This window comes from Triturus cristatus, chromosome 7 (assembly GCF_964204655.1).
Source record: "Triturus cristatus chromosome 7, aTriCri1.1, whole genome shotgun sequence".
NCBI lineage: Eukaryota > Metazoa > Chordata > Amphibia > Caudata > Salamandridae > Triturus > Triturus cristatus.
This window is the reverse complement of record NC_140590.1, coordinates 305,515,526-305,540,385: the sequence shown is the minus strand read 5'-3', so window position 1 is coordinate 305,540,385 and position 24,860 is coordinate 305,515,526. Positions and strand designations below refer to the sequence as shown.

At 46.3% G+C, this 24,860-nt stretch overlaps 1 protein-coding gene across 3 annotated transcripts in view; it reads left to right on the top strand.

The window, feature by feature from the left end:
- Positions 1-24,860, top strand: part of TTYH1 (tweety family member 1) — a 251,606-nt gene that overhangs the window by 47,697 nt on the left and 179,049 nt on the right. For all 3 annotated transcript variants that reach the window (XM_085616351.1, XM_085616349.1, XM_085616350.1), the window contains exon 2: positions 24,363-24,535. In XM_085616351.1, the coding sequence (XP_085472477.1) occupies positions 24,363-24,535 (173 nt within the window). The remainder of the gene's footprint in view (positions 1-24,362; positions 24,536-24,860) is intronic.

The window sequence follows — 24,860 nt, the reverse complement described above, 5'->3', positions numbered from 1 at the left end:
CCTCAGGTGGCCCTTAAAACAGAGCGATAAAGACATCAATCGATGAATGGGAGGGCTGGCGGCCAAATCACATATAAAAGGTTCTGTCGAATCTACCCCAACAAAAACAGTGCCTATAAATGTTTTATTGATGTCTAAAGGAGTGGACACCTTTTGCAGTTCCATAGACCTGCGTGCTGCAAATGTCCTGAAAAAAAATGCAGCTATGGCCAGAAAGCAAAAGCAGATTTCTACAAAAATAAGAAGAGTTTACTAAAGCTAAACTATTGTGGAAAGATAAAAAGTGTGGCTGATTCAACAGGCGTAAATGAGAAAAACAAGAAGTGGCAAAGGTCACTAGGTCTCATCTATGAGAGACCTATTGGCAATGTCAATGTATTTTTTTTTTAAAAACAAAGAGATCCACCCTTATAAGAAAGTATAGAAGTGTTCCTCTAGACTACGTGTGTCTCCTACACTGGTGGAAAGCACACAGCTTTGTTTAAATACCCCTCGCCCACCAAAAGGGCCCTTGGTGGCATGCTACATCCCAGTAACCCATTCATCAACCACATAAAAACATGGAAACATTACATAGACAGTGTGTTGGTTATATGGGAAGGAGACACTACATCAACTGAAAACTTTTTGACCTGGCTGAACCAACAGAACATCGATCTTAGATTCACCACTGCAACCTCTGGGACCAACTTGGTCTTTCTGGACCTGAATATCTACCCGGATGAGGGCACTTTGAAGACCACCACTCATTTTGAAGTTACAGCCAAGAACTGTCTACTGTTCTATAACAGTTTTCATCCCCACCACCTTCGAGACAACCTCCCTTATGGACAGTTCCTCCGCCTCCGGAGGAACTGTACAGAGATCAGTGACTTCAGGAAACAGGCCACTGATCTACAAAATAAATTAAAGAAACGAAACTACCCAACACGGATCATTGACAGAGCTATGAAGAGGGAACGTAATAACAACAGGGAGGCCCTGCTAGAACCAAAGATCCCCAAGGAACCAGAAGAGAGACCAATATGTGTCACTACTTACAATACTAACTCCAACCAAGTGACTCAAATCATAAACAAACATTGGAGACTACTAACATGCGGCAACCTCAATCTTCCAAAACCTATGTGTGCACATAAAAGAGGAAGGAGCCTTAGGGATATGCTGGTCCACACAAGACCACGGAACACCCTACCAATCGGAAAAGAAAACACTCTTCTACCCCAATGATGGGTCACTACCCTTGTGGTAAATGCAGCACTTGCCACCTCACGAAAAAAAGCAGACATATCATATTCAGGAATGGCACTGAATGGGAGCAAAGGAGATTTATGAACTGCAATAGTAAGAACGTAGTCTATATCATTACATGCCCCTGCGGAATGGAATATGTCGGAATGACTACTAGCTCTGTCAAGACACGAATAGGAGAGCACAGGAGCAACGTACGTTGCAAGAAAAGCACTGTAAAAAATGGCCACCCACTACTTAATGACCCAACACACTATGGAAGACCTACAGTGGACCATGATTGAGCAACTGAACAGTGAGCATGGCCTTTTGGAAAAAGAACAGCATTGGGTGTTCCGTTTGGGGACACACATCACGGGTCTTAACAGTGACATCCCATGGGGGCAATTCAGCTGATCCCTTGCTGTTTTTCCCTTAGAGAACAAAAATGCATGCCCTCTATACCAAGACCCCAAAAACAAACTGGTCCCCCTTACCGGGTCTTTTGCCAATCTCTCACTAGGAACTAGTACATACTACCTTTAACTAATGTCACCAATAGGTGATCAACTAGCTTGTTCAGCCGGGGCATAGCCCCACGCAGCATCATTCCTATTTTTGCTTATGTCACCTTAAGATACGTCCCTCTTTAGAATAGGTACTTCTATCCCTATGTTTCTCACACCAGGTCGGGAACTATAGTAGAATTACAGAAGATATATACTAGGATTCCCCCGTAGACTTGGTTCACACTTCTGTGTTACCACCGCTATCAGCAGGCCACGTGCACGGGGGTCTTTCTCCTCTTAAGATCTCCTCTTAAGATCTGTCATTTGGCCAATGGGGCATTATTTACCTTTTTCTTTATTTTCATAGAATGTACGGAAAGATTAATTCAGACTGTCCGTTCATTTTATAACTTCACGAACAGCAATAGGTAGTGTTTTTTTCAAATACCGCCAATTAGCGCTCCAGTCTCCCCCTCTCATAACATTCAAGTGTACCACTACATGAGAATCGCATCAACAGGAATTGAGGTTCCCGTTCAACCAGTGATTTGGTTTAGCGATCTAATGCCCCAGCCTTCCTCTACATCACAAATACAGCCGCAAACAGGAAGGGAGGACTCCCTCAGAGGTACCGAAGTAGCGGTCTAGGTTTTTTACCATTTAGGGCCCATTTGGAGGAAAACTATCAATTAAAATGAGTATATAAGGACACTACCCGCACGGGCTCAATGTTCCATGGAGCCGCGGCGAGGTAGCGTCCTGGTGAGGAGGTAACCTTGAAATTGTAAGTACAGCATAGCCGCTATGCAGCAGTGCAACACTGTTAGTTTAGGAAGGAATTTCTCAAAGTCAACAGTTTTTTTTTTCTGCATCTCTCCTGTCCAGTGTTTGACTATAGGTACCCCTTCCCTCCAGTTTCGAAGGCTCATGAGGTATTAACAGGGCAAAATCCAAGTACGTGAATAACCCAGTGTGCAGGCTTAATTTCACCCTTTTTCACTTGGCTCGAGACAATATTTCCTAGGAGATATATATTTTTTTTTTACTGAGACCAATGTTTATACCTATAATATGGACACGCACATCATGCGGTCCACAGACATAGAGTGTGTGCTTTATGTTACATGGTTGTATGTCTTTGTATTGTCCCATCTCGCCGATATAACACAGTACCAGCAACGTAATGGATAAAGATAAGAAAAATATATCACACAAAACATATATCACTTTTCTTTATAGGTCATCATCACTGACGGTGCAAGGCGTATGTGTTATATATATTTTTACCTCTGTTTTTATTTTTCCAGACCCTATCCAGCATATACCGATTGGGGTGTAGCATATTGTGCATGTGGATTGCCAGGTGCACTACTTAGTTATTATTATATGTAAATACACTTTTATCCATATTATTTCACATTTTCGAGTGTAGAAGGGATCTTTTTTGAGGTCCTGATGCGAAGCCAGGGGACGGCCTCAAAACATGTTGACTCAGGAGAAACAGCTCATTGAAGTATAGTATCTCCATTTCATTCCCCAGTTTTAACAATACCAGCTTATAGGGATAATAAAACTTACTTTTTCCACCAAGCCAGGTATTTTTTAACCTTTCACTCTTTATATTCACTTTTTGACCCTTCCACTCACACTCCCACACCACACATAGTATTATTTTTTCAAAAATCAGTGCTCCTGCGTAGTCGTAGGTCGTAGCACGCCCCGTCCCGCAGCGGGACTGGAAGACCCCGATGAAGAAGCATGCCACCAAGGGCCCTTTTGGTGGGTGAGGGGTATTTAAACAAAGCTGTGTGCTTTCCACCATTGTAGGAGACACACGTAGTCTGGAGGAACACTTCTATACTTTCATATAAAGGTAGATCCCTTTGTTTTTTGACATATTGATTTGAGGAGGACGTATCCACCCCTTATGCTCCTAGAGCATTACCTCTTCACTCCCTCCTTTGTTTAACCCAATGTATTTTTTTAGCCATGTTGTACAACAGTGTGGCTGCTGTGCGGCATGGCTAAAAGTAAAAAAAGAAAGTGCTATGACACAGTCAACACTAGCTGCATCATAGCGCTTTGTGTTTTTTACTTTCAACCATGCTGCACAGCAGCTGTGCTGCTATACAACATGGCAAAGAAACACACTGAGAAAGTCAATAAACTTTCGTGTTTCTGAAAACTATTTGGTTTTGTCAATGTTGTTTTTGTGATGGGATTGGAGGGGCCAGCTTTTTGTGGACGGTCTGGGAAGGTTTTGATGGGGCAAGCAGCAACGCGGGATAGGGTGCGAAGAGACAAGCAACAACACGGCTGGGTGCTACAGCTTGAGGGAAAAAAAATTATTAAGTTACAAAAAAGCGCTATGGCCATGTCACAGAGTTTTTTTGTTGTTATGGCTGTGGGGGCAGGAAGAGTAGGAAAGCAAGTAACACGAGGTACTGTAGGAGGAGGGCGGATCGGGGCTAGGAACACACTTACGAGAGCTATTTGGCTTTGTCAGTGTTGTTTATGTAGTAGGACGGGGTGGCACAAAAATAGGGAAAAATACATAAAGTTAGAAGAAAGCACTATGGCCATGTTACATAGCTATTCTTTTGTTATGGTGGGTGGGGGCAGGGAAAGCGGTAGAAGGGTGTGAGGGGAAGCAACACAAGGGACTACAGGGGGAGGCAGGATGGGGCTAGGAACACGTCAGCCAGCGTGAGGAAAGTGAGGGGGCAGACACCATGAGGGGCAGCGGGAGGAGGGCAGAAGGGCAGTGGAGCAGTGGAGAAGTGTGGCTGTGGAGAAGTGTGGCTCAGGGGTTAGAGGCGGCAGACCCGGAAGCTGAGATCGGGCCTGGACCAGGGTTCAATTCCCCGCCTCGGCGGGTCTTGGGCTAAAAATTCCATGGACTCGATAATTCTCGCCCCGGTGCCTCCTCGACTCACGGGTTCACACTCTGCGACTCTGGGCAATAGCTTACTTAATCTCCACAACGGCCCCTCGCGGCGGGATGCCTGACTTTCACCTTGTGGATACCCTGCTATCTCACAGGGGAATACCAGGACGGGTTCCCTAAGCAAGCGCCGGGAAACACACATTGGGTAGCTGTGCGCTATATAAGCTCAACTACATTTACATTTACACATTTACAAGGGGACAAGCAACACCATGGACAGTGGGAGGAGGGCAGGAGAAGGCAGTCAACACCACAGACAGTGGGTGGAAGGGGAGAAGCAATACCAGGGGTAGCGGGAGGAGGGCAAGCGGGAGCAAGCAACACCATGAAGAATGAGAGTGAGAAAACCACCTGACAGTGGGTGGGAGACTCAAGCAACTCAGCGCACTGAGTGAGCTAGCACATGCACTCTTATTGAGTACATACGTAACAAGAAAAAAGTAGCTCAGAAAGAAGAGCAGTGGTAGGACACTGGGCAAGGAAGAAGTACTTGGGTAATGCTCTATGACAACAACAACAAATGCAAGATGAGGAAGTCAAGCTGGCACATGCTGACCAAAGAGATGCAAGCAAATGAGAGTGACAATGAAACCAACCAATGCTAAGCAATTGGCGGGCTCTATGTCTACTTGGAAGTGAATACAATGTCTCACTTTTGCAATGAGACCAAACAAAGATACATGCAATGGCTATTTAAAAAAAGCAGTGAAATCCCATTCAGGAGGATGCGGGGCAAACAAGGGTTAATGGGCCACAACTGTTGTGGTTTGGGTCATTTGTCACTGGTGTCCTGGGATCTGTTCTGCTATTTCTCTGCAGACTGGGCCAAGTAAACCATTTCAGCACCTGGCTCTCAGATGGGGCAACGATGGCGAGCAGTCAGAGGCTTCTCAAGGAGGTACTGTGAGAGGGCAGAGGCTGAGAATTCAAATCCAAACAACAGACATCATAAATCACTGTCTAGCCCAAAACTTATCTTTTTAGTAAAAATAAATGTGTTTTAAATGCGTTATTAGAAACATGTATAGTAATCCAATAACCTGTCATCACACAGTGTAAAGAAAAAATTTAATATTCTAAAATAAAAAGAAATGAAAGAGTTTTTAATACATTCACATATTGAAAATAGATAAATATTCTTGAAAAGCTTATTCAATAGCAGGTAGGACAGATTACAATTGGGCAATTAGCGTTTCTTTTTTAACAAAAAATGGGAAAGGGGAAAAGAAAATAGACTTGTTTGCTCCAAAAGCATATATTATATCATAACAAAAACCTTGTGTACAGAACAATATAAAACATTTAAAAAGCAAATAGTAAAATAGAGATTGTGTATTGATAATAACAGTTAGTGTTCTGCTAAAAAACAGAAAAATTACACAAAAAACAAAATTAAATAAATGCAAATATACTCAAATAAGAAGGATAAAAAAACTTTACAAGCATTAGAACATAAATCTCTTTTGGTCTCCAGTTATACAAATGGAAGATAAGATATGTCTAATCTATGACTATAGCATACCAAAGTCCAGTCACTAAACCAAGATCGTTTCCATATTTTTGCAGTTAGACAAGTTAATCTGTAATTAGTAAATGTTTTAGAAACAGCAGGTTTTGGTTATCTTTTCCAAATGGAGTTGTAATCAAACAAATTTAGCTTGAGGAGAGTCAAGTAGTTTTAAATGCCAAGTTAAAGTGGCAATAAAGTATGTGCACAGGCCGTGCGGTGGCAGGCCTTAGACCGGTTTGAAAGGCTACTTCTGTGGGTGCTTCTGGCCCACTAGTAGAATTTAATTTACAGGGCCTGGGTATATGCTACACCACTTTACAAGGGACTTGCAAGGAACTCAAATATGCCAAACAGGTGTAAAACAATCATACCATGTTTAGAGGAGAGAGCACATGAACGTTATCACTGATTGGCAGTGGTAAAGTGCCCAGAGTCCTAAAGCCAACAAAAAGAAGTTCAGAAAAACAGGCGGAGGAAGGCAAAATGTTTGGGGATAACCCTGCAAAAAGGGTCAGGCCCAAGTCCAGCCAGAAGGGCAGGCCATAGCTACTGAGGCACCAGGGTATAAGGTAAGTACATAAGTCAGGTCCCAATTTGAAGTGAAATAGCTCCACACACTGAGTGCTAGAGGCAACGGTGTAAGGGCATAGTAAGATATTTACTGAAGACTTTTGTGAGCATTGATTGAATGAAGACTGGTTAGATTAGGGGGAAATGAGTTAAGGGTCCTGTTAGATGAGAGTATACAATTGCTAGACATTCCTTCTCTGACAGGCCCAGACAGGCAAGAATCCAGTAGATTCCCTTTACCTTTTCACCTTTTGTCTAAAAACCAAAGCTGGACACCCTGTGAGATAAAATTAAATAAGAAAGATCATTATAATACACTGAGACACACAGTGACAACCATAAGGTGACAGCATCTTCTGGAATGGAGACACTCCTTAAAAATACATTTGTATTGTGTTTACACACAAGGTGCTGAGCTTTTAAGTAACATTATCTTTGCTCAATGTAGCCAAAGGGGCAGTGCCTGTGAGCTCTTGCATATCTTCAGGTCAGTTTTACTACAGTCTTTATAAACACTGCCATAAATGTGACAAAGAATTGCGATGTAGCAGGACCGAAAATCTTGCTCTCTGGTTCAGATGGTTGTATGATGGAACAACAACAACATCTGGAACAATAACAGTCTTAACAACCACTTAGTCTAAACCAATAAAGTTTTAACAAGAACTGCTTTTTACAACGACTATGCCTTTAGCACGATTGCCTTTACCCCAATATTGTATATATTTTACAGGTAAATATAAACCTATATAAATAAACTTACATTTCATGGTAAAGGCATGCATGCTAAAGACATATGTGTTGTAAAATTAATATTGGTAAGTATTACCACTATATATATATATATATATACACACACACACACACACACACACTCCTATACTCACTATTAATGTTATAAATTCCCTTTCCACCCATTAACCTATACCCACCCTAAACCCTAAACATTCCCTTTCCACCCAAAAACCCATACCCACCGTCAACCCTAAAATGTCCTTACAATCCCAAAAACCCATACCTACCCTTAACCCTAAAATTACTCTTGCCTAGCAAAAACCCATACCAACCCCAAAAATACCCTTGCTACCCAAATACCCATACCCACCCTAAACCCTAAACTTACCATTGCCACCCAAAAACCAAAACCCACCTTATCCCTAAAAATTCCTTTGCCACCTAAGACCCGTACCCACCCTAAACCCTAAAAATACCCCTCCCACCCAAAATCCCATATCCAACCTAACCCCTAAAAATACCAGTACCACACAAATACCCATACCCACCCTGAACATACCCTTGCCACCCACAACCCCTTAGCCCCCTAAATCCTAAAATGTCCCTGGCCACCCAAAACCCATACACACCCTAAAACCTAAAATTACCCTTGCCACCCAAAAAGCCATACCCAACTTAACCCTAAAAATACCCTTGCCACCCCAAAAAACTGTACCCAACTTAAACCCTAAAATTACCCTTGCCACCAAAAACCCATACCCACCCAAAACTTGAAAAATATCCTTGCCACTCAAAAACCCATACCCACACTAAACCCTAAAAGTACCCTTGCCACCCAAAAATCCATACCCACCCTAAACCCTAAATTTGCTCTTGCCATCCAAAACACCACACCACCTAAAACCCCAAAACACCCCTGCCACCCAAAAATTCATACCTACACTAAACTCTAAAACTACTCTTGCCACCCGAAAACCCACAACCAACTTGACCCTAAAAATACCCTTGCCAACCAAAAATCCATACCTACCTTAAACTCTAAAAATACTCTTGCCACCCAAACACCCACACTAAACCCTAAAAATACCCTTGTCACCCAAAAACCCACACCTACTCTAAACCCTAAAAATACCTTTGCCACCCAAATGCCACAACCCTAATTACCCTTGCCACCCAAAAACTCATTGCCAGCCTAAACCCTTAAAAATTCCCTTGCCACCTTATATATATATAATACACGTTATAGTTACCTTTAATACTCCCCAAAATACTTACATTTAAATGTAATTTTTTTACTACGAGTATGCCTTCACCTTTTATGTATTTACAACGAAATTCGTTGTAAAGGCATCTGTGGAAAAGGCATACCCTTTGTGAAAAAAATAGTTGTAAAAATATTTGTTGTAAACACATTGTCGTTATTCAGGCTTTGTTGTAAAGGTATCTCGTTGTTCAGCCTTCGTTGTAAAGACATCTCGTTGTTCAGCCTTCGTTGTAAAGGCATCGCGTTGTTCAGCCTTCGTTGTAAAGGCATCGCGTTGTTCAGCCTTCGTTGTAAAGGCATCGCGTTGTTCAGCCTTCGTTGAAAGGGCATCTCGTTGTTCAGCCTTCAATGTAAAGGCATCTCGTTGTTCAGCCTTTGTTGTAAAGGCATCTCGTTGTTCAGCCTTCGTTGAAAGGGCATCTCGTTGTTCAGCCTTCAATGTAAAGACATCTCGTTGTTCAGCCTTCGTTGTAAAGGCATCTCGTTGTTCAGCCTTCGTTGTGCATCTCGTTGTTCAGCCTTCATTGTTAAGACATCTCGTTGTTCAGCCTGCGTTGTAAAGGCTGTTTCCCGGCTCTGGCTGCAAAGAAGACCACTCAGTCGACTGAAGCCAAAGGCGCTATTACAGTTTTAAAATGTTCAGTAATTCAGTCACCCAGCACCCCCACCCAAAAAACAAGGGTCCCACCCATGTCAAACAATTTGATAGTTGTGGATGTCAGTACTCTCAGTGTCCTTTTCCAGATGACCACCGTGATGTGGTAGTGTGCAGTCAAGGACCCACTGGTTCTTTCTGTTTTTAAACAGCAACTCGATAAAGATAGTGGAGTGATTTCAGCGAGCCGTCTCAGCTACACAGTGGAAGGAATAGTGTAAGCAGCCCCAGGCCTCCAGGTCACGCAAGGTTTATATAGCGGGTCTTGAGCAGCTAGGACATGCATGCTGTCACATCAACCAAGGGCAATCACACATTCAGACTGCCATCTGTCTCATCCAAACACACAGCATCCCAAATTAACACCCTCCAGTCGTAACAAACAGTGAAACCATCCTACATACGACACAGACATGAGGAGAGGCCAGGAACCCCAGAGGACCTGAACGGACCTTCCAAGGCATTCTCTCTGCTGATGTGCAGGTAACAAGGCGCGCTTTAATGGACTACAATTCCTCCACCAGTCACCTCATCACCTACAGCAAGGGGGAGGAGCCACCCTTTCGCAGGTTGCGGGTCGACATTGGGTGCACTTTGTAGTTTTTCCATTTAACACAATTAGGCTCTGCTAAAACACACCAATGTGTGAACCTAGAACACCCCAGTGACCTTTTGATCAGCAGCTTCTCTGGAAGACAATATCAGGGAGGCAATAGAAAAAGGACCAGGGAAGCGTGGCACAGCCTTTTCAAGCCAATCCAAGAACCTGTGACCTATGTATGAAATGAGGGCCCCATCCTTTGCTATACACTCCTTTGACCCTAGTTTACTATGCTTATGTCTACTCGCGTTTGGCCCTTGTTTCTCCTTGTTTTCTCCATGTTTGGACCTATCTGCTCTTAAGTTTTGCTGTACCCGTATTTGACTTTAGCTTTTATGTATTGCTCCAAATATGTTTGCCTCTAGATTCCTATGCGGTGTTCTACACTTGTTTGTCCTGACTTTTCCACTTTTCTGTTTACCTGATTGGTTTTAGTTCTCCATACTCTTCTTTACAGTTGTTTGGACTCATGTCTCATAATTTGCACCAAGTTTTTTCGGGAACTGGTATCTCATACCTTCTTCTACGTTTATTTATCCCTCATGTTCAGGATTACTTGCCACTTCTTTGACCCAAGTTAACCATACTGTGTGCTGCCCTTGTGTGGCTCTAGTTTCCCATACTTCAATGAATTTCTGGCAGGGTCTGGTGGCTCTTGGGATTAATGCATCCACTCCTGACCTCTGTTTTGGATTTCGTGGTCACAGGTTCGATTCCCAGCATGTCCACTCAGCCTTCTGTTATTCCAAGATTGATAAAATAACAATGGGTAATAAGAAGTATCTGTTATGCAGCTCCAAGGGTTAACATGCTCTTTACAAATACACATTGCGTTATAACTTGATCATTCTTAGTTCCCCATGCTTTGTTCGATATCTGTTGTCCTTAATTTTCCATACCTTGTCCTAAACCCATTGCATTTAGTTTACCGCACCTTGTTCTACACTTGTCTGGCCCCATTTCCGTGTCTTTGTCTATAAACCATTGAATTCTAGCTTTTCTGTCCTGATCTACACTTATTTGGTTCAGATTGTAAATGTAGCTCTACACATGTTTGTTTTTAATATCCCACTCTGCTTTTGTTGGGTCTAAGTTTCCATTACTTTGTCTTACACACATTTGATCCCAGTTTCCCATATGTTGCTCTGCCTCTTCCCGTCTTTCTCCTTGTCGTACAGATTTGTGAAGCCACTACCACCCGGGAGCAGGGCCGTCTTAACAGCATTATAGCCCCCCGGGCAAAGCGGAGCACTGGGCCCTGCCTACACAACCACTCACAGGAATAAAAATGTTTAATGGAAAATTAGTGTTAAATTCTGGTCTTCATGGGGCCCCAAGGTTGATGGGACCCCCGGGCAACTGCCCAGCATGCCCATGCGTTAAGACAGCACTGCCTGGGAGATTATCCTGTCTATGTCCAGCGAACACCTTTTCACTCCCCTCGCTCACTGTTATCGGTGCGGCCTCAATCTGCTTTTTGCTGGGGACCTATCTTTCTCCCGTCTTCCTCGACTCTATCGAGACTACGCTTGATGCTCCATTCATCTTTTCCTTTCTCCTCATTCGGTTCCCACGCCGCCCTTTGTAGTCCTGGTTCCTCTCCCATCCCCCTCTGCTCTCCCACGGTCAAGACCATAATTGGGACCTGAAAGGGTTTGATTGTGTCCTTGGTGTTTCAAAGCCTCTGGATGCTTCCTGTGGTGCTGAGAGTGTGACCTGCCGCTTCACCCGCTGCCTTCCTTGTTTGAGTAATTACTGCCCGGAAGAGAGGATGGGCAGAGGGTTCTAAGCCTCCACCAGTCCCCCTACACTTATCCCCAGAGCTTTAATTGGAAATAGAAAAGTCCTGGTGCTCCCTACCCAGGGCACCTGTTTCCTCCCGAAAAGTTCTGGTACTCTCCCGTTAAGTGTATCGTAGCTGTGTTGAGGAGAGCAGGTTATTTCATTACAAGATCCAGAGGCTACCATTATGCATTATTCCTTTAGTGCAACTCCACACCGCCAGTGTTACATCTCAAAGAACACTCTTACAAAACAGAAAACTGCTGGCACATACTTTCCCTTTCATAGTAAAGAAGTGGAAGGACTCAGTACCGGACAGTACCTGCTCCCACCGCGGATGCCGAGACTGGCTATCATAACACAGCAGTCAATGCAGCACAGTGACATAAAGGGGGGAGTAGGAAAGGTGGGGCTCTGCCTGGTATTCATGTCTGGGGGCTTTGAGACGGGTGCAGCAGTGTCTGTGTTCAGGATTCACCTTGGATGAGCAGACTCAGGCATAGGAATATGCACCCCCCATGCACCCCCTCTGCAAAGCTTGAAATGTGGGGCTCAGCCTGGTATTCATGTCTGGGGGCTTTGAGACGGGTGTAGCAGTGTCTGTGTTCAGGATTCACCTTGGATGAGCAGACTCAGGCATAGGAATATGCACCCCCCATGCACCCCCTCTGCAAAGCTTGAAATGTGGGGCTCTGCTTGGTATTCATGTCTGGGGGCTTTGAGACGGGTGCAGCAGTGTCTGTGTTCAGGATTCACCTTGGATGAGCAGACTCAGGCATAGGAATATGCACCCCCCATGCACCCCCTCTGCAAAGCTTGAAATGTGGGGCTCAGCCTGGTATTCATGTCTGGGGGCTTTGAGACGGGTGCAGCAGTGTCTGTGTTCAGGATTCACCTTGGATGAGCAGACTCAGGCATAAGAATATGCACCCCCCATGCACCCCCTCTGCAAAGCTTGAAAGGTGGGGCTCTGCCTGGTATTCATGTCTGGGGGCTTTGAGACGGGTGTAGCAGTGTCTGTGTTCAGGATTCACCTTGGATGAGCAGACTCAGGCATAGGAATATGCACCCCCCATGCACCCCCTCAGCAAAGCTTGAAAGGTGGGGCTCTTCTTGGTATTCATGTCTGGGGGCTTTGAGACGGGTGTAGCAGTGTCTGTGTTCAGGATTCACCTTGGATGAGCAGACTCAGGCATAGGAATATGCACCCCCCATGCACCCCCTCTGCAAAGCTTGAAAGGTGGGGCTCCGCCTGGTATTCATGTCTGGGGATTTGAGACGGGTGTAGCAGTGTCTGTGTTCAGGATTCACCTTGGATGAGCAGACTCAGGCATAGGAATATGCACCCCCCATGCACCCCCTCAGCAAAGCTTGAAAGGTGGGGCTCTTCTTGGTATTCATGTCTGGGGGCTTTGAGACGGGTGTAGCAGTGTCTGTGTTCAGGATTCACCTTGGATGAGCAGACTCAGGCATAGGAATATGCACCCCCATGCTCCCCCTCTGCAAAGCTTGAAATGTGGGGCTCTGCTTGGTATTCATGTCTGGGGGCTTTGAGACGGGTGTAGCAGTGTCTGTGTTCAGGATTCACCTTAGATGAGCAGACTCAGGCATAGGAATATGCACCCCCCATGCACCCCCTCTGCAAAGCTTGAAATGTGGGGCTCCGCTTGGTATTCATGTCTGGGGGCTTTGAGACTGGTGCAGCAGTGTCTGTGTTCAGGATTCACCTTGGATGAGCAGACTCAGGCATAGGAATATGCACCCCCCATGCACCCCCTCTGCAAAGCTTGAAATGTGGGGCTCCACTTGCTCTTCATGTCTGGGGCTTTCAGACGGGTGCAGCAGTGTCTGTGTTCAGGATTCACCTTGGATGAGCAGACTCAGGCATAGGAATATGCACCCCCCATGCACCCCCTCTGCAAAGCTTGAAAGGTGGGGCTCCGCCTGGTATTCATGTCTGGGGGCTTTCAGACGGGTGCAGCAGTGTCTGTGTTCAGGATTCACCTTGGATGAGCAGACTCAGGCATAGGAATATGCACCCCCCATGCACCCCCTCTGCAAAGCTTGAAATGTGGGGCTCCGCTTGCTATTCATGTCTGGGGGCTTTGAGACGGGTGTAGCAGTGTCTGTGTTCAGGATTCACCTTGGATGAGCAGACTCAGGCATAGGAATATGCACCCCCCCATGCACCCCCTCTGCAAAGCTTGAAATGTGGGGCTCAGCCTGGTATTCATGTCTGGGGGCTTTGAGACGGGTGTAGCAGTGTCTGTGTTCAGGATTCACCTTGGATGAGCAGACTCAGGCATAGGAATATGCACCCCCCATGCACCCCCTCTGCAAAGCTTGAAAGGTGGGGCCCTGCCTGGTATTCATGTCTGGGGGCTTTGAGACGGGTGCAGCAGTGTCTGTGTTCAGGATTCACCTTGGATGAGCAGACTCAGGCATAGGAATATGCACCCCCCATGCACCCCCTCTGCAAAGCTTGAAATGTGGGGCTCCGCTTGGTATTCATGTCTGGGGGCTTTGAGACGGGTGTAGCAGTGTCTGTGTTCAGGATTCACCTTGGATGAGCAGACTCAGGCATAGGAATATGCACCCCCCATGCACCCCCTCTGCAAAGCTTGAAAGGTGGGGCCCTGCCTGGTATTCATGTCTGGGGGCTTCGAGACGGCTGTAGCAGTGTCTGTGTTCAGGATTCACCTTGGATGAGCAGACTCAGGCATAGGAATATGCACCCCCCATGCACCCGCTCTGCAAAGCTTGAAAGGTGGGGCTCCGCCTGGTATTCATGTCTGGGACTTTGAGACGGGTGTAGCAGTGTCTGTGTTCAGAATTCACCTTGGATGAGCAGACTCAGGCATAGGAATATGCACCCCCCATGCACCCCCTCTGCAAAGCTTGAAATGTGGGGCTCCGCCTGGTATTCATGTCTGGGGGCTTTGAGGCGGGTGTAGCAGTGTCTGTGTTCAGGATTCACCTTGGATGAGCAGACTCAGGCATAGGAATATGCACCCCCCATGCACCCCTCTGCAAAGCTTGAAAGGTGGGGCTCCGCCTGGTATTCATGTCTGGGGGCTTTGAGACGGGTGTAGCAGTGTCTGTGTTCAGGATTCACCTTGGATGAGCAGACTCAGGCATAGGAATATGCACCCCCATGCTCCCCCTCTGCAAAGCTTGAAATGTGGGGCTCTGCTTGGTATTCATGTCTGGGGGCTTTGAGACGGGTGCAGCAGTGTCTGTGTTCAGGATTCACCTTGGATGAGCAGACTCAGGCATAGGAATATGCACCCCCCATGCTCCCCCTCTGCAAAGCTTGAAAGGTGGGGCTCCGCCTGGTATTCATGTCTGGGGTTTTGAGACGGGTGTAGCAGTGTCTGTGTTCAGGATTCACCTTGGATGAGCAGACTCAGGCATAGGAATATGCACCCCCCATGCACCCCCTCTGCAAAGCTTGAAATGTGGGGCTCCGCTTGGTATTCATGTCTGGGGGCTTTGAGACGGGTGCAGCAGTGTCTGTGTTCAGGATTCACCTTGGATGAGCAGACTCAGGCATAGGAATATGCACCCCCCATGCACCCCCTCTGCAAAGCTTGAAAGGTGGGGCTCCGCTAGCTATTCATGTCTGGGGGCTTTCAGACGGGTGCAGCAGTGTCTGTGTTCAGGATTCACCTTGGATGAGCCGACTCAGGCATAGGAATATGCCCCCCCATGCACCCCCTCTGCAAAGCTTGAAAGGTGGGGCTCCGCTAGCTATTCATGTCTGGGGGCTTTCAGACGGGTGCAGCAGTGTCTGTGTTCAGGATTCACCTTGGATGAGCAGACTCAGGCATAGGAATATGCACCCCCATGCTCCCCCTCTGCAAAGCTTGAAATGTGGGGCTCTGCTTGGTATTCATGTCTGGGGGCTTTGAGACGGGTGCAGCAGTGTCTGTGTTCAGGATTCACCTTGGATGAGCAGACTCAGGCATAGGAATATGCACCCCCCATGCTCCCCCTCTGCAAAGCTTGAAAGGTGGGGCTCTGCCTGGTATTCATGTCTGGGGGCTTTGAGACGGGTGTAGCAGTGTCTGTGTTCAGGATTCACCTTGGATGAGCAGACTCAGGCATAGGAATATGCACCCCCCATGCACCCCCTCTGCAAAGCTTGAAAGGTGGGGCTCTGCCTGGTATTCATGTCTGGGGTTTTGAGACGGGTGTAGCAGTGTCTGTGTTCAGGATTCACCTTGGATGAGCAGACTCAGGCATAGGAATATGCACCCCCCATGCACCCCCTCTGCAAAGCTTGAAATGTGGGGCTCCGCTTGGTATTCATGTCTGGGGGCTTTGAGACGGGTGCAGCAGTGTCTGTGTTCAGGATTCACCTTGGATGAGCAGACTCAGGCATAGGAATATGCACCCCCCATGCACCCCCTCTGCAAAGCTTGAAAGGTGGGGCTCCGCCTGGTATTCATGTCTGGGGGCTTTGAGACGGGTGTAGCAGTGTCTGTGTTCAGGATTCACCTTGGATGAGCAGACTCAGGCATAGGAATATGCACCCCCCATGCACCCCCTCAGCAAAGCTTGAAAGGTGGGGCTCTTCTTGGTATTCATGTCTGGGGGCTTTGAGACGGGTGTAGCAGTGTCTGTGTTCAGGATTCACCTTGGATGAGCAGACTCAGGCATAGGAATATGCACCCCCCATGCACCCCCTCTGCAAAGCTTGAAATGTGGGGCTCCGCTTGGTATTCATGTCTGTGGGCTTTGAGACGGGTGTAGCAGTGTCTGTGTTCAGGATTCACCTTGGATGAGCAGACTCAGGCATAGGAATATGCACCCCCCATGCACCCCTCTGCAAAGCTTGAAAGGTGGGGCTCCGCCTGGTATTCATGTCTGGGGGCTTTGAGGCGGGTGTAGCAGTGTCTGTGTTCAGGATTCACCTTGGATGAGCAGACTCAGGCATAGGAATATGCACCCCCCATGCACCCCCTCAGCAAAGCTTGAAAGGTGGGGCTCTTCTTGGTATTCATGTCTGGGGGCTTTGAGACGGGTGTAGCAGTGTCTGTGTTCAGGATTCACCTTGGATGAGCAGACTCAGGCATAGGAATATGCACCCCCCATGCACCCCTCTGCAAAGCTTGAAAGGTGGGGCTCCGCCTGGTATTCATGTCTGGGGGCTTTGAGGCGGGTGTAGCAGTGTCTGTGTTCAGGATTCACCTTGGATGAGCAGACTCAGGCATAGGAATATGCACCCCCCATGCACCCCCTCAGCAAAGCTTGAAAGGTGGGGCTCTTCTTGGTATTCATGTCTGGGGGCTTTGAGACGGGTGTAGCAGTGTCTGTGTTCAGGATTCACCTTGGATGAGCAGACTCAGGCATAGGAATATGCACCCCCCATGCACCCCCTCAGCAAAGCTTGAAAGGTGGGGCTCTTCTTGGTATTCATGTCTGGGGTTTTGAGACGGGTGTAGCAGTGTCTGTGTTCAGGATTCACCTTGGATGAGCAGACTCAGGCATAGGAATATGCACCCCCCATGCACCCCCTCTGCAAAGCTTGAAAGGTGGGGCTCCGCCTGGTATTCATGTCTGGGGGCTTTGAGGCGGGTGTAGCAGTGTCTGTGTTCAGGATTCACCTTGGATGAGCAGACTCAGGCATAGGAATATGCACCCCCCATGCACCCCCTCAGCAAAGCTTGAAAGGTGGGGCTCTTCTTGGTATTCATGTCTGGGGGCTTTGAGACGGGTGCAGCAGTGTCTGTGTTCAGGATTCACCTTGGATGAGCAGACTCAGGCATAGGAATATGCACCCCCCATGCACCCCCTCAGCAAAGCTTGAAAGGTGGGGCTCTTCTTGGTATTCATGTCTGGGGTTTTGAGACGGGTGTAGCAGTGTCTGTGTTCAGGATTCACCTTGGATGAGCAGACTCAGGCATAGGAATATGCACCCCCGTGCACCCCCTCTGCAAAGCTTGAAAGGTGGGGCTCTGCCTGGTATTGATGTCTGGGGGCTTTGAGACGGGTGTAGCAGTGTCTGTGTTCAGGATTCACCTTGGATGAGCAGACTCAGGCATAAGAATATGCACCCCCCATGCACCCCCTCTGCAAAGCTTGAAAGGTGGGGCTCTGCCTGGTATTCATGTCTGGGGGCTTTGAGGCGGGTGTAGCAGTGTCTGTGTTCAGGATTCACCTTGGATGAGCAGACTCAGGCATAGGAATATGCACCCCCCATGCACCCCCTCAGCAAAGCTTGAAAGGTGGGGCTCTTCTTGGTATTCATGTCTGGGGGTTTTGAGACGGGTGTAGCAGTGTCTGTGTTCAGGATTCACCTTGGATGAGCAGACTCAGGCATAAGAATATGCACCCCCCATGCACCCCCTCTGCAAAGCCTGAAATGTGGGGCTCCGCTTGGTATTCATGTCTGGGGGCTTTCAGACGGGTGCAGCAGTGTCTGTGTTCAGGATTCACCTTGGATGAGCAGACTCAGGCATAGGAATATGCACCCCCATGCACCCCCTCTGCAAAGCTTGAAATGTGGGGCTCCGCTTGCTCTTCATGTCTGGGGCTTTGAGACGGGTGCAGCAGTGTCTGTGTTCAGGATTCACCTTGGATGAGCAGACTCAGGCATAGGAATATGCACCCCCCCATGCACCCCCTCTGCAAAGCTTGAAAGGGTCCTTGTTAAACAATCATGGACCCTCCTTCGACAGGCTCAGTGGGTAACGGAGAAGAAGGTGCGTGATCAGCACATACAAACACCTTGCAGATTTCAACAACAAAAAATAGTTTTTAGTTACATTGTACCATATGCGTTGCCACATAGTGGCAGGCCTTTTGTCGCGTAGAGGCAGGTCACATGTAGTTATCCGTTGCTATATTTAGGCGTTCACCTGATATTAGTGATTGTTGTTCAAACAGAGTTAACTTGTAAAATAAGAAAATAGTGAAGTAATAAATACTTCTTCAAAACGTGCAGAATTAGGGTGCATAATTAGCACTTTCTTGCCGAATAATTTTGTAAACGTGCTGCAAAATTCCAGGTGCTCTGCTCTCTGTCTCTCTTTTTGCAGAGTAGTGTGAGGATAGAAATGTGTTTAGAGCCCTCCGTGTATCTGTCTATAGTCTCCAGTGCTCCCTCCTTAGCATTACAGTCCTGACTCTCAGGTTTATATCAGTCAATCAAAGACCTTTTATAGCGGGCATAAATGTAAACCTAAAATAAGGCCATCGAGGTGAAGTGAGACGTGGGCGCGTCGGTGGCATCTTTCCTAGCTCCCAACTGGTGAAACATCTTTTATTATCCGCATTTTCAAAAATTGTCATTTTGAGTTTGGAAACTGCAGACCTCGGCCCCAATCCCGGCTTCGTCACATGTTCAAAAGCCATGAGATTTTTTGAAAAATGGATGCACAGCCCGCCCCCTCGGCACTTCTAATGTATAACACATTATGTAAAAAACTATGCATGGCTTCTTTCTTGCTTTATTCCAGTTACAATGGACTCTGCGACCTCTGCCCCGTCACATCATGGTCTCTGTAATCTGGTTTAACCCCGAAGGTATAAAATGTTCTCTTTAAAGCACTCCACGGTACTGGTTTAAATTAGTTCTAGTGTTGTGTCGGAACTGGGTCTTGCTCCAACAAACGACTGAAACGAGTTAAGACAAGTCAGTTTGTAATAGTTCCAAAGTGTCTCAGTAGTTGGCACGCAGGGTAAGTCGGAAGGGAGTTGATGTGCGAGGGCGAAAGTTGTCTCAGTAGTGGATAGTGCTTGGGAGACGGCTATTAACTGGTGGTATCTACTGGCTCTGCTGTCAGTAATTCAAAAATGCTGTGTTAACTCATATTGTGGTTTGTTGTTTATTGCATGTAATGCTTCCACGAATAGTGGTATCTACTGGCTCTGCTGTCAGTAATTCAAAAATGCTGTGTTAACTCATATTGTGGTTTGTTGTTTATTGCATGTATTGCTTCCACGAATAGTGGTATCTACTGGCTCTGCTGTCAGTAATTCTAGAATGCTGTGTTAACTCATATTGTGGTTTGTTGTTTATTACATGTAATGCTTCCACGAATAGTGGTATCTACTGGCTCTGCTGTCAGTAATTCTAGAATGCTGTGTTAACTCATATTGTGGTTTGTTGTTTATTGCATGTATTGCTTCCACGAATAGTGGTATCTACTGGCTCTGCTGTCAGTAATTCTAGAATGCTGTGTTAACTCATATTGTGGTTTGTTGTTTATTACATGTAATGCTTCCACGAATAGTGGTATCTACTGGCTCTGCTGTCAGTAATTCTAGAATGCTGTGTTAACTCATATTGTGGTTTGTTGTTTATTGCATGTATTGCTTCCACGAATAGTGGTATCTACTGGCTCTGCTGTCAGTAATTCTAGAATGCTGTGTTAACTCATATTGTGGTTTGTTGTTTATTACATGTAATGCTTCCACGAATAGTGGTATCTACTGGCTCTGCTGTCAGTAATTCTAAAATGCTGTGTTAACTCATATTGTGGTTTGTTGTTTATTACATGTAATGCTTCCACGAATAGTGGTATCTACTGGCTCTGCTGTCAGTAATTCTAGAATGCTGTGTTAACTCATATTGTGGTTTGTTGTTTATTACATGTAATGCTTCCACGAATAGTGGTATCTACTGGCTCTGCTGTCAGTAATTCTAAAATGCTGTGTTAACTCATATTGTGGTTTGTTGTTTATTACATGTAATGCTTCCACGAATAGTGGTATCTACTGGCTCTGCTGTCAGTAATTCTAGAATGCTGTGTTAACTCATATTGTGGTTTGTTGTTTATTGCATGTATTGCTTCCACGAATAGTGGTATCTACTGGCTCTGCTGTCAGTAATTCTAAAATGCTGTGTTAACTCATATTGTGGTTTGTTGTTTATTGCATTTAATGCTTCCATGAATGCTACTTACTCACTGCTTAGTTTGCAATAGAGTGAGTGCTTGTGCCAGGGGCAGCTGCTGCCAATCCGAGGTGAATATTAAAAAAATAATGCTATAAACGTAACTTTTCTGCCGGCCACCGCGATCTTCTGCTCCCGCGCCGGACTGCTCTTTTGCATGCGTCCCGGCACTACAATTCCCATGGGCCGAGGCTCCCAGACCCACCCAATCCCAGCGCTTCTCCCAGCATGAGAGAAACACTGGGATTGGGTAGAGCGGGCTGGTTTTGCGTTTCAGCACGGTCTGAGAGCCTGTGTCCCTTAGCACTAGTCTATCCCCAAGGAACAGCCTGGAGGTACACAAGTGCGCATGCCGATTTGGCCGGCCAAACCGACATGCACACTTTTAGCGCCTCTCACCACTCCCCCCTTGCTGCTAGCACTGCGTTCTGGCCCCGCCCTCGGCCTGTCACACTGGAAGTAAAAATAAAATGACAATAAAATAGTTTTACTGTCATTTTGTTTTTCTTCTGACTGCTGTATCTCAGCAGTGGGGTGGCACTTCTCTACCATAGCCGAGGAGTCGCCCCTGGTTAGTGCCCAAAACTCTGATCAGAAACCCGCGTAAAGTGCTTTTAAATATCGGTGCACCTAATTTCAAGGCCCTGTAGTCTTGAATCGACCTCATGCCTCTTCAATCCCCTACCAGACACTCCCTGTCCCTTTATCTCACCCCTGCAGTTTCCTACTTTCTCCCTAGATAACAGTTTTTCCGTCATTCTCATCTTCCTTCTTTACTGTATGTGTGTTTTTCCCTCTCTATCTTTTGGGAAATGTCCAATTAGGAAAAATAAGTGCCAGTCACCAAAAAATCTGTGCTGATGGCCCCCACCAGCAACCACCAGCTCAAATTAACCGCTGTGTTTACTTCACAAAATATCAGCTTCTCTCCACCTGGCACCCTGAACAATTCCCTCCAATTCCTAGGCTTCCAATAATACCCCTTCCTTTGCATGACGCGCCAACTTTGTAGGGAACAGCTCGGTGGCGTAGATAATATTCGGCTAGCAGCCCTCCGTCTCAATGACTGTGGCTTTTCTCTGGTCCGCGCCTCTACTAAAAAAAAAAATGAATGAATGAAACTTGTAAAGAGCAAACAGCTACTCCCGACAGAAGTGTCCCAGCGCTCGTGAGGTAACAAACCTGAAATCTGGTCCCAACCGATCGTTTCTGGTAAACTCACCAGAGTTAAGACTCTTTGTGAACAAAGTCTTAAGCTGTTTTCTAAAAATCGTAAGATTTGGTTGAGAGCGAAGCTAGAGCGGCAAGGAATTCCTGATCTTCGCACTTAATACCGCCGATGAGCGGCCTCCTGATCTGGATTTTTTATATCTTGGAATTTTAATCAATGATATATGTTTGGATCTTGAGGGATTGTAGCAGGAGAAATGAGATACCATGGAGGTTTCCTGCCCAACAGTCTCATGGCATAGTTATAAAGCCTTAAAATAGCATCTCTTATCTACTGGTAGCCAGAAAAGTGTGTGTGTATGGTGAGAGATGGCTGCACTTCTTTTTAGTCCTAGGATGATACAAGAGACCGCATTTTGAAGAATCCATACTCTTGAATGAGATATTTAGACGGGACAACCAGAAAAGCATTAGCCTTCTGTGGAATGTCTCAGGGACCGATTGGCACATTTATCACTGTGCTCCCATCCTCTCCATCCTTGATGCTTTGTTGTATCTCTCTGTAAAAGTATCTATTGGCAGATCTGTCTCTCCATTCTTGTATCTCTCCATCTCCTCCTGGCCTCCATCATCCACAGACCCAGACCTGCATTCACATGCCCCATACTTTACAACAGTATTAGTTTAATTAGACCTTAGACCTTCTATAGTCCTCTATAGTAAGGGTGGGAGTAACTCAGGTAATTTTGTGTAAAGTAATTATATGAAATTGCCATAAAATTATGCAAAATTATGCAAGATGCAATTGGGTAAATTATAAATTCGATAATGAAATTTCGAGTTGATTTCCGGTTGCTAGCATTTGGATATGCACGTTTGCTCTCTCGAATTACACGAACAGCCCCCTGAGGGAAAACATCTACGTGAAATGTGTGTTGATTCCCAAGTTAAATGAACTGTTGCTCGCGTTCAAAACACTGCTGTTCTATTTCTGATTTGTTTGTTCATGCGCAAAAATTACCCATATGGTCCTCTCGAGTAAAAAATCTACCTGAAATCCCATTGGCGTTCAAAAATTACCCGAACTGTACATCTTGTGGTATAATTTCTACCAGAAATTATTTGATATAGAGTAATGGTGTAATTCTGCGTACCTTTTGTTACACGAAATCACCCAAAATTACGCCATTTACTCCGCCGTAATTAAAATTTTGCTCAGGCTTACTCTGTAGGTGCAATTTAAAAGCAACTACAACGCGTGTGCTTGAATTTCTGTCCCTACAAAATGGAGACCAGAAATCTAATCCTGGCTTCGGCAGTTGACCTGTATATTGTTTGATTTGGGCTTATAACTTTACTGCTCTAATAATAGATTTCTCTGTAAAGCACTTGCTGAGTGCCTGCTACAATAAAATATATTCTCTTAAAAGTATATGAATACATTTCCTTATGTTGTAAATAAAAAAAGGAAAGGAAACGTCAAACCAAGTGTACAATGTACTGACTCCATTACAGGGAGGAAGAGGTGTGGCGCCGCGGCCAGGGCGACTGTATCTGGAATCTGGGGATCACAGTTCGATCCCCGGCGGATTAGCCCGGCACCATGTGACTCTGGGCAATAGCTTGCTTAATCTTCTCGACGACCCCAGCGCCTAGAGACCTCTATGGGTGATTGTGCGCACGTGGTGCTGTGGCCAGGGTGACTGTATCCGGAATCTGGGGATCACAGTTCGATCCCCGGCGGATTAGCCCGGCACCATGTGACTCTGGGCAATAGCTTGCTTAATCTTCTCGACGACCCCAGCACCTAGAGACTTCTATGGGTGATTGTTCGTGCGTGGTGCTGTGGCCAGGGCGACTGTATCTGGAGATCACAGTTCAATCCCTGGCAGCAGATTAGCCCAGCACCATGTGACTCTGGGCAATAGCTTGCTTAAACTTCTCGACAGCGCCTAGAGACCATTACGGGTGATTGTTCGTGCTTTACAAATGTGGATTATTATATTATTACATGTGTACTGGAACTTGCTATCGAGCCTTGGTTTCTGTGTTTTGGCCTCATGTCTGGTTACACTGACACTGTCTACTGAGAAGTGTTGCTGTATGTCCAGGGTTTGATGTTTCAAATTCTCCTGTGTTTATAAAAACCTCTCTGTAAAGTGCTGTTCCTTGTACACCTCATTTTTGTAAATTAGAATAATAATGCTGTGCACATCACCTCATGGTAGATATGCCCCTGCTACAACAAAAAATGTTCACTGTGCAGCACCGCACTTCTCCTACCAGGCAGGCCCTTTGCATATGAAATATCTAAAGTGAATAACTGCTGTACTTGACCTGTCAGACCGTCCTTTCTTCTCAAAGCGTCGCCCGGGGTCAGCCCACCCTGCATGGTCCCTTCCCTCCCGTCCTATTCACGTGACCTTGGCCCTAACCCCTGCGCGCAGCGTCGCTGGCTAATTGTGCCCTCTCCTCTTGCCCCCGCAGGCTCTGCTGTTTTTAGCCAGCATCGCTGGCCTCTGCCTCGCCGTCAGCCTCATCCTCATCTGTGTGTATTTAATCCGGTTTTGCTGCTGTAGCCCAGAGGAAGAGGAGGATTCCAAGAGCCAGCGCGTGTGCTGCGTGACGTGGAGCTGTGTGGCAGCTGTCATCATCTGCTGGTGAGCATCCCTGGCCTACTCTGTGCCGGGAGGGTTGGGGGAGGGGGTATTAGGCGGGAGGGGGCATTCGGAGGGAGGGGCTAGCTGGGTCATCTGGGATAAGATGTGCTAGCCTCTACGGGTGTCCAATGCTGGTCCGGGGGGGCCAGATCCATGGCAGGTATTCAGGATAACCACGAACTCTATATGATTTATATTTGGGGTCTTTGTAGGTAAATTGATCTAAAGAGGCTATTCGGAAAGCTTGGACCTACGTTGGATACCCCTGTCTGAGTAACATATCAGGTTCAGGGTTGCCCACCGCCCTTTTTAGATGTGTTTTATG